This window comes from Sapajus apella, unplaced genomic scaffold, assembly GCF_009761245.1.
Source record: "Sapajus apella isolate SASKATOON/1434 unplaced genomic scaffold, GSC_monkey_1.0 scaffold48, whole genome shotgun sequence".
Lineage (NCBI taxonomy): Eukaryota > Metazoa > Chordata > Mammalia > Primates > Cebidae > Sapajus > Sapajus apella.
The window spans coordinates 6,604,467-6,614,905 of record NW_022436988.1 but is presented as its reverse complement, the minus strand read 5'-3'; the positions used below and the strand labels follow the sequence as shown (position 1 = coordinate 6,614,905).

Here is a 10,439-nt window from a genome sequence, read left to right as displayed (position 1 = left end):
CTGGCTGGAGTGCAATGGCACAATCTCGGCTCACTGCAACCTCTGCCTCCTGAGCTCAAGCGATTCTCCTGCCTCAGCCTCGTGAGTAGCTGGGGTCACAGATGTGTGCCACCACACTGCTAATTTTTGGATTTTTAGTAGAGACGGGGTTTCACCATGTTGCCCAGGCTGGGCTCAAACTGCGGACCTCGGGTGATCCACCCGCCTCAGCCTCCCAAAGTGCTGGGGTTCAAGGCATAAGCCACCGCGCCCCGGCCCTCTTGCAACATCTTCTGATGCTACTTTCCTCTGAGGATGAGCCCTGAGATCGGGAAACAGTCCTGGAGATCCCAGGGGATCTTTTGTACACAGATATTTGGCACTCTCCAAAATGGCCACTTGGTGGCGCCAAAAGCTTTACTCTTTACCCTCCTTCTGTCCACAATTTGAAACGACCCTCAAAGCTCGCTTGATCGTTTTGATAACCCACTTGCCCAAAGCCAGTGGGAGGAATGAGAAAACCGAAAGGGAAGCTAAGTCTCATCTCTGAGGCCATTTGAAAACATCCAGCTTGATTTTATTCAGATGAAGGTAGGTTGGGAATCTGAAAACAATTTGGTCATCTGTACACTGAACCAAGACAGACAGAAGCCTGTGTGCAAACGTCATCAGCAGCAAAGGGTCCCCTACAGAGGTTTTAATTCCACGGTCGGTCACCATGTCCACTAATAAGGAAAGGTCCTACATTTCAGGACACGCTGTAAAGAAAGTTTGAAAAGCTACAAAAGCAAATAAAAACTACACTCAGGTACGATTTTCTGTTGACCCAGTCGGTTAGCAAAACAAAAAAAATTGGGTGCCAGCATACAGTGCTGGGGAATGTCAGGGAACAAGTGCTCTCTTCCATTGCCGGCGGGAGTCTCCATTGGAATGGCAGCCATGGAAGGCAATTTGCCAACGGCTAGCCAAATCACTAATGCACATTCTGTTTCTAGGGATGCACGCTATTCACACATGTGAGTGTCACCTTGCTCTTAAGACTGGAAAAACCATGTAAAATATCCACATTATGAAACTTGTGAACGATGAACATCCATAGAACAGAATCCTGTGCAGCTACACAAAGCGAGAGTTTCTGGGGAGCCCCACCCAAGACCACTGCCCAGGCCCCCACTGGTTCACCGATTGTGAGGCTCTCCAGCCGTCCGTAATCGCCTGCTCCAGCTCTTCCCAGGTGACCATGGTGACTTCTTCTGCACCAGGAACCAAACTGAGCTTCCGGCTGACCAGTTCCTGACAGTGACAGGCAAGACACACACATACCCCTTGATTAATCCCAAGAAGCTTTAGGAACAGACTTGGTCTAACAGGATCTGTGTGGGTCCTTCACAGCCCTAGCCCCAGGGAGAATTCATTACCCTTCAAGTGACCAGCAAAGGCTGGGCAGCCAGTTCTCTGTCCCATGTGGGCGCCCAGTAGAGAGCTGGGCAGGGATGGGGCAGATTTCCCTCTAATCCTAGGGGCAGAGACTTGGGAGGCAGAAGGCACACACTGCCTACCCCAGAGGGACAAGCCCTGGAGAGAGGGCCACGCTGAGAGAGGGCCAGTCCCCTGGAGATCCCCTTCCCATGGAACTGGCTGGTATTACCAGGAATTGTTCCCGATCTTTCAGTTGCTTCTCTAGTTCATCAACCCGCTGTAAAAGTACCTGGAAGAAGAGTTCAGGGAAGGAGAGTGACAGCAGCCCCTACGCACGTGCACACACACACCCACACACTCACACTGACACACTAACACACATACACTCACACACTCGTACACTAACACACACACTGACACCCTAACATTGACACACTAACCCATACACTCATACACTCGGCTTCTCGAGTAGCTAGGATTACAGGCGTGCGCCACCACACCTGGCTAATTTTTGCATTTTTAGTGGAGATGGGGTTTCACCATGTTGCCCAGACTGGGCTCAAACTCCTGGCCTCAGGTGATCCACCTGCCTTGGCCTCCCAAAGTGCTGGAATTCCAGGTGTGAACCACCGTGCCCTGCCCCTCTTGCAACATCTGATGCTGCTTTCCTCTGAGGATGAGCCCTGAAATCAGGAAACAGTCCTGGAGATCCCAGGGGGTCTTTTGTACACTCACACACTCATACACTCTCTCTCTCTCTCTCACACACACACACACACACACACACACACACACACACACTCTGACTCAGTGTCAGGAGATGAGGAAAGGAGGAATTTGTGTGGCTCTTATGGAAAGGGAGGGTTTCTTCTATTTGGGTTTTTTGGTTGGTTTTGTTTTGTTTTGTTTTTTAGACAGAGTCTCACTCTGTTGCCCAGGCTGGAGGGCAGTGGCGCGATCTCCACTCACTGCAACCTCCGCCTCCCAGGTTCAAGCGATTCTCCTGCCTCAGCCTCCCGAATAGCTGGGACTACAGGCGTGTGCCACCATGCCCGGCTAACTTTTGTATTTTTTGGTAGAAACGGGGTTTCACCATATTGGACAGGCTGGTCTCAAACTCCTGACCTCGTGATCGCCAGCCTTGGCCTCCCCAAGTGCTAGGATTACAAGCGTAAGCCACGGCACCCAGCCGTTTGGTTTTTTGAGACAGGGTCTCGCTCTGTCACCCAGACAGGGGTGCCACTACAGGTCACTGCAGCTTCAACTTCTCAGTCTCAAGTGATCCTCCCACCTTAGCCTCCTGAGTAGCTGGGACTTCAGCCATGCACTACCACATCCAGCTCATTTTAAACATTTTTTTTTGTAGAGATAAGGTCTTGCCACATTGCCCAGGCTGGTCTCAAACTCCTGGGTCCAAGCAATCCTCCAGCCTCGGCCTCCCACAGTGCTGGGATTCCAGGCACTAGTCCCTGCATGCTGCCTTCTGCCTGGTTTTTACCTCCCAGGTCTTTTCCCAGCCAAGCACAGGAAGGGAAGTGAGATGCAGGGGACCCTGGGGGGTGGCATGGCAGGAGCAAACACTGTTGCAGAGATGGGACCTCTTGTCCTGGGATTCAGTTTGCTCCAACCCACTCATGACAGCCTGGAGGATGAGGCCCACCTTGCCTTGCAAGGAAGAAGGGTGCCAGGTACCTCAACAGGAGCTGAACATCTGTGCTGTCTAAAGAGAAAAGCACCTCTAAAGAACCAAAGCAAACCGCTGCAACTTAAAGTGCTTGCCAGCATATGTGGGATTAAGAATATATTAATAATTACAAATAAAACTTAAGTTGCATTTTATAAATTATGCAAACCTCTAGAATCTAAGATTAGCTAACAATTGAAACAAAAGGCCAGGCACGGTAGCTCTTGCCTGTAATCCCAACATTTTGGGAAGCTGAGGCAGGAGGATCACTTCAGGTCAGGAGTTGGAGACCAGTCTGGCCAACATGCAAAAACCCCATCTCTACTAAAAGTACAAAAATTAGCCGGGCGCGGTGGTGTGCACCTATAATCCCAGCTACTAGGGAGGCTGAGGCAGGAAAATTGCTTGAACCAGGAGACAGAGTTGCAGTGAGCCAAGATTGTACCACTGCACTCCAGCCTGGGTGACAGAGTTGAGACTCTGTCCAAAAAAAAAAAAAAAAAATTAAAACAAAAAACCCACCACGCTTTAAAGTTTGGAAAGGAAAGCTGACACACTTCCCAGACCAAAAGCGAGTGGTGCTGGGGTCTCAAGACCCAGGGTGATGTGGCGGGAAGGCATGGGCGGCCACGGCTCCCCTGCAGGGGCTTGGCCTCCTCTTCCTGGCCTCTCTTTCCCCTCCTGTCTCTCCTCTTGGCCTCCCCACCCAGCTGTCTTCCTAGTTGCTCCTGCTGTTTCTTCTGGGCCCATCCTACTGCGGCTCTCAGACACGCTTGTCTATTACCTCCCGGCGCTGCGTGCATTGCTTCCTGGAGTTCACTGGAGAATACTTAATGATGCTCAGTGATCTTATGCACTTCTCCCTCCAAGAAAGCAAAAGTCCAGCTGAAGGCCGGGCACAGTGGCTCACAGTTTTGGCTAAGGATATGTGAGCACTTCCAGACCAGCCTGGCCAACATGGTGAAATCCATACAAAAATTAGCCAGGTGTGGTGGCACATGCCTATAATCCCAGATACTTGGGAGGCTGAGGCAGGAGAATCCCTTGAGCCTGGGAGGCGGAGGTTGCAGTGAGCCGAGATTGTGCCACTGCACTACAGCCTGGGTGACAGAGCGAGACTTTGTCTCAAAAAAAAAAAAACACAAAAAAAAACCCCAAAAGGCAGGGTGCAGTGACTCATGCCTGTAATCCCAGCACTTTGGGAAGCTGAGGTGGGTGGATCGCCTTAGGTCAGGAGTTCCAGACCAGCCTGACCAACGTGGTAAAACCCCATCTCTACTAAAAATACAAAAATTAGCCGGGCATGGTGGTGCATTCCTGTAATCTCAGCTACTGGGGGGCTGAGGCAGGAGGATTGCTTGAACCTGGGAGGCGGAGATTGCAGTGAGCCGAGACTGTGCCACTGCACTCCAGCCTGGGCAACAGAGACTCAGTCCCAAAAAAACAAAGTCCACATGAAACTGTCCCCTACCTGCTGTGGCTTGTGTCATGGCCACAGGGAGCTGAGGTCCAGCTGTCCATCCTGACTCCCCTTCTCTGGGAGCCTTTGTCCTCAACACCTATCTCTTTATTCTTTTTTAAAAGGAAATTTCCTCTAAGAATATTCTGAGAAGTTGCCGGCCCCACTCTGAGCCAGCTCAGGGTCCTTGGACGTCTGATAAGTGGTGGATGAGCCTCTCCTGTAAATAGGGCTAGGAAGGAGGAGGTGGAATGGGACCACTACCCTTGGGAGGTGGGGTCACCAGGCCCCTCCAGCTCAGGGAGGCCCTGTGCCTTTCCTTGGTGTTCTTTTAGGGTTTTTAGGTCTTGCAGGACATCTTGAAGCAGCCCCATGGCCTGCAAGATAGAGCGTGGACTGCTCTATCTAACCAGTCACATTGAGGCCTGGCACCTCCTCTGTCCCCAGCCCCTCCATCCCCACCCCCACGCGCGCCCCTCTACTGTGGGTGGGGACTCGGCCAGGCCCAGAGGGCGGCCTAGAGGAGGCAGAGGGCCTGAGGGTTACCTCCACCCAGCGCTCACCCTGGCGATGCTGAGCTCCTCGGCGGTGGTGTCCTTCTTGATACTCCCAGTCTGCATACTATCCAGCCCCCGCGCGTCCACCTCCTGATCCTCCAGCCACTTTGGCACGGCCAGGTGGAGCCCGGTGGCCTGGGAGAAGTGCTGCACCTGCGTGGCGATGCCTTGCACCTGGCCATCCATGCGCTTGAGCTGCTTGCTCAGGTCCTCCACCTGGCCGCCCAGGTCCTTCACCTGGCTCTCCAGCGCCGACGGGGGCGCCCGGGTCACGCTCCTGCGCTTCTCCCGGGGTGCCTCCTTAGGCGCCTCCTTGGGCGCGGGCAGGTTCGGGGTGCTGAGTGAGCCCCGCGAGGGCTGCGGCGACTGGCTGGGCTGGGCCGACGGGGTCTGGAAGTCGATCTGGGTATTTTGGAGGTCGAGGTTTTTGAGCATGGCCACGATGAGCGTGTGCAGTGCGGTGAAGTTGACGGCGCCCACCTCCGGGGTGCCGATGGAGAGGTCCGCCAGCTCCCGGAGGGAGACTGTGGTCACCGCCGTCGTGGGCGGCATCGTGGCTGTCGGGAGCTGTGCGCCGCCGCGGGGCGCCGGCCAACCACTCCCCACTCACTGCGCGCCGCGTCTTGGGGTTCTTAGGGGGCCTTGCGGGGCCCTCGGGGCGCCCCTGCCCCGGGTCTGACCGCCTCGGGCGAGTCACTGGACAGAGTTCCTGCCTCTGGGGAATCCGCCCTTCCGCTGTCTGTCGCCGGCCTCGGGTCCCCGGGCTGGAGCCCTGGACTCCCAGTCCCCGCGCCGGCGGAGGTTTGAAACGTAAGGGCCCCCCCGGCGCACCCTGAAGATTCCGCCTAAGAACGCGCCCTCGCTGCGAGCCTCGATGGGAAGCAAAGGCCACCACAAGGATAACAAGGGGAGCCTTGGCAACAGGGGCTGAGATGGCCTCCAAAGTCCAGCTAGACTCCATCCATCCCCCTAACCTAGAAAGGCCAGGATTCACGCACTCTTGGGGGGCCACGTAAGGACAGAAAGACTTGAGGGTTTCCTGGCAACAATGCTTTGTGTCATCAGCCGCATCCATTCCACAGAGTGGTGGCCGCATGTCTAAGGGATGCAGGCCTGAGGCCTTGGTGCCCTGCAGAGTCCGCATATTTTGTTCAAACGTGAAGCAACTTGGAAAAAGACAACCCACTACTCAGGTGGTTCCAATTAGCCACCAGACGACTACTTGGTGGTTAGTTGCCCCTTTCCTGTGCTGCTACAATTTTTTTTCTCTGAAACGGAGTTTTGTTCTTGTTGCCCAAGGTAGTGTACAATGGTACGATCTTGGCTCACAACCTCAGCCTCCCAAGTAGCTGGGATTACACCGGGCTAATTTTGTATTTTCAGTAGAGAAGGGGTTTCTCCGTGTTGGTCAGGTGGTCTCAAATTTCTGACCTCAGGTCATCCGTCCACCTCAGCCTCTCAAAATGCTGGGATTGCTGGTGTTAGCCACTGCGCCCAGCCTGCCATAAATTAATTTAGCTCAAAAAACACTCACCTGGTCAAGCGCCCATGCCTCAACTCATTACAAAGTAGGATTAAACAGCACGAGACAAATCTGGTGTTAACAATTGAGGCATATACTGGGCGCGGTGGCTCACATTTGTAATCCCAGTACTTTGGAAGGCTGAGGCGGGTGGATCACAAGGTCAGGAGGAGATCAAGACTATCCTGACTAACACAGTGAAAACCCATCTCTACTAAAAATACAAAAAATTAGCTAGGCGTGGTGGCACATGCCTTTAATACCAGCTACTTGGGAGGCTGAGGCAGGAGAATCGCCTGAACCTGGGAGGTAGAGGTTGCAGTGAGCCAAGATGGCACCACTGCACTCCAGCCTGGATGACAGAGCAAGACTCCATCTCAAAAAAAAAAAAAAAAAAAAAAAGCCGGGCGCGGTGGCTCAAGCCTGTAATCCCAGCACTTTGGGAGGCCGAGGCGGGTGGATCTCGAGGTCAAGCCATCGAGACCATCCTGGTCAACATGGTGAAACCCCGTCTCTACTAAAAATACAAAAAATTAGCTGGACATGGTGGTGCGTGCCTGTAATCCCAGCTACTCAGGAGGCTGAGGCAGGAGAATTGCCTGAACCCAGGAGGCGGAGGTTGCGGTGAGCCGAGATTGTGCCATTGCACTCCAGCCTGGGTAACAAGAGTGAAACTCTGTCTCACTAAAAAAAAAAAAAAAAAAAAAATAACTTCAATATAAATTCCTAACAGAAGTGCAGCAAAGCTACTTAAAGGGAACCTCTGAGTTGTGTGCCATGCCCAGCCAGCCCCCTTCCCTGTGAGCTCTGCATCTGCAGATTTAACCAACCAGGACCTAACATGTACACATTCCTGTCATGATTCTCTAAACAATACAGTATGACAACCATTTGCATAGGATTCGGTATGATAAGACATCTAGGATGTGCATAGCTTATATGCAAATACCACACCATTTTCTATCAGAGACTTACATATCCATGAACAGGAGGTTGGGTCCTGAAAACCAATTCCCCAGGGATTCTAAGGACTAACAGTACTTTCTTTTTTTTTGTTTTTGAGATGGAGTCTCACTGTCACTCAGGCTGGAGTGCAGTGGCACGATCTCGGCTCACTGCAACCTCCGCTTCCTGAGTTCAAGCAATTCTCCTGCCTCAGTCTCCTGAGTAGCTGGGAATACAGGCACCCGCTATTATGTTCAGCTAATTTTTTGTATTTTTAGTAGAGACAGGGTTTCACCACGTTGGCCAGCCTGGTCTCAAACTCCTGAACTCATGATTCACCCACCTTGGCCTCCCAAAGTGCTCGGATTAGAGGCATGAGCCACTGCGCCCAGCCATAACTATACAATTTTAACTATTGTTCAAGTTCTGATTTTTACGTCAGCCTTTTTTTTTTTTTTTTTTAAGACGGAGTCTCCCACTGTCGCTCAGGCTGGAGTACAGTGGCTTGATCTCGGCTCACTGCAACCTTGGCTTCCCGGGTTCAAGCAATTCTCCTGCCTCAGCTCCTGAGTAGCTGGGAATACAGGCACCCGCCATTATGTTCAGCTAATTTTTTTTTTTTTCTGGGACGGAGTTTTACTCTTGTTACCCAGGCTGGAGTGCAATGGCGCGATCTCGGCTCACTGCAACCTCCGCCTCCCGGGTTCAGGCAATTCTCTTGCCCCAGCCTCCTGAGTCGCTGGGATTACAGGCACACGCCACCATGCCCAGCTAATTTTTGTATTTTTAGTAGAGACGGGGTTTCACCATGTTGACCAGGATGGTCTCGATCTCTTGACCTCGTGATCCACCCGCCTCGGCCTCCCACAGTGCTGGGATTACAGGCTTGAGCCACCGCGCCCGGCCTCAGCTAATTTTTTTATGTTTAGTAGAGACTGGGTTTCACTATGTTGGCCAGGATGGTCTCAATCTCTCAATCTCATGATCCACCTGCTTCAGCCTCCCAAAGTGCTCGGATTACAGGTGTGAGTCACCACGCCCAGCCTGAATATCTAATTGAAGGATTTTCAATCATAATTATATCCCAATAACTTGGTAAACAGTAGATCTTTAAAGGGTTATCAAAAGAGCTAGTTCTTTCTAGTTTTTTTTTTTTTTTGAGATGGAGTCTTGCTTTGTCACTTGGGCTGGAGTGCAGTGGCACCATCTCAGCTCACTGCAATCTCCGCCTCTTGGGCTCAACCAATTCTCCTGCCTCAGCCTCCTGAGTAGCTGGGATTACAGGCGCACACCAGGCTAATTTTTGTATTTTTAGTAGAGATGTGGTTTCACCGTATTGGCTAGGCTGGTCTCAAACTCCTGACCTCAAGTGATCCACCAGCTTAGGTCTCCCAAAGTGCTGGGATTATAGGCATGAGCAACCATGCCCGGCCTGTAGTCTTTTACTGAAATCCCAGCACTTTGGGAAACCGAGGCGGGTGGAACACGAGGTTAGGAGTTCGAGACCAGCCTGACCAACATGGTGAAGTCTCCCCTCTCTACTAAAAAATACAAAAATTAGCCGAGCAGTGGTGGCATGTGCCTGTAATCCTGCTACTTGGGAGGCTGAGGCAGGAGAATCGCTTGAACCCAGAAGGTGGAGTTTGCAGTGAGATGAGATTGCACCACTGCACTCCAGCCTGGTCGACAGAGTGAGACTTATCTCAAAAAAAAAACCAAAAAAACAGAAAACTTAAGGCCAGGCCTGGTGTGGTCTCATGTGTTACAGCACTTTGGGAGGCTGAGGCGGGAAGATTGAGCCCAGGAGTTTGAGATCAGCCTGGGCAACAGTGAGACCACCCCTGCCCCACCACCTCTACTAAAAAATAATTTAAAAAGAAAAAAAAAAGGCTGATCAGTTATAGCTACCGAGTACTGGTTGTAATGGAGGCCATGGTGCAGGGGCTGGACTGAATGCTCATGAGAAATACACTTTCTCATTTCTACATGCAGTGATTTTCCAGAGGATGTCAGCAGCCACAGGGACTACACTGTGGCCGGGTTGGCTCCCACAGTCCTCACATGTTCACTTTCATAGCCCCGAGGCTTACTACCTTATCAGGCACACATTAGAACTCTCCAAATACCCCCCCACCAAAAAAAAGAAAAAGAAAAAGAAGCAGGATAATCTAATTCAGAGAACTGCATATTTTACTAGACATTTTTGTTAAATATTTTGTGATCTCCACCCCTGTATTTCACAGGAAAGAACCGCTAATTGGAGGTATAAATGGAATTCTAGACTTGAAAAGGAACTTAGTTTTCAATCCTGAACCTCCTTTTTCACAACTGATGACAGAGCCCCAGAAAGGACTTAGCCCTGCCTGATGTTACAAACAAGATGGCTGGGTGCAGTGGCTCACTCGGGTAATCCCAGCACTTTGGGAGGCCAAGGCGGGCACATCACGAGGTCAAGAGATCGAGACCAACCTGGCCAACATGGTGAAATCCCATCCATACTAAAAATACAAAAATTAGCTGGGTGTGGTGGCGTGTGCCTGTAGTCCCAGCTACTTGGGAGGCTGAGGCAGGAGAATTGCTTGAACCCAGGAGGCAGAGGCTGCTGTGAGCCGAGATCGCACCACTGCACTCCAGCCTGGCGCGCCTGGTGACAGAATGAAACTCTGTCTTAAAAAAAAAAAAACAAAAAAACTCAGCTGGGCGCGGTGGCTCAAGCCTGTAATCCCAGCACTTTGGGAGGCCGAGGCGGGTGGATCACGAGGTTAAGAGATCAAGACCATCCTGGTCACCATGGTGAAACCCCGTCTCTACTAAAAATACAAAAAATCAGCTGGGCATGGTGGCGTGTGCCTGTAATCCCAGCTACTCAGGAGG

General features: G+C 51.8%; 1 protein-coding gene across 1 annotated transcript in view; it reads right to left on the bottom strand.

Moving 5' to 3' along the window:
* LOC116525421 (glutamine-rich protein 2-like) overlaps window positions 1-5,650 on the bottom strand; it is an 11,088-nt gene extending 5,438 nt beyond the window's left edge. The window contains exons 1-3 of the mRNA XM_032241176.1: window positions 5,105-5,650; window positions 1,628-1,726; window positions 1,162-1,272 (exon numbers count right to left, since the gene is read on the bottom strand). Coding sequence (XP_032097067.1) covers window positions 1,162-1,272; window positions 1,628-1,726; window positions 5,105-5,650 — 756 coding nt within the window. The remainder of the gene's footprint in view (window positions 1-1,161; window positions 1,273-1,627; window positions 1,727-5,104) is intronic.
* Between the last annotated feature and the right edge of the window lie 4,789 nt (window positions 5,651-10,439).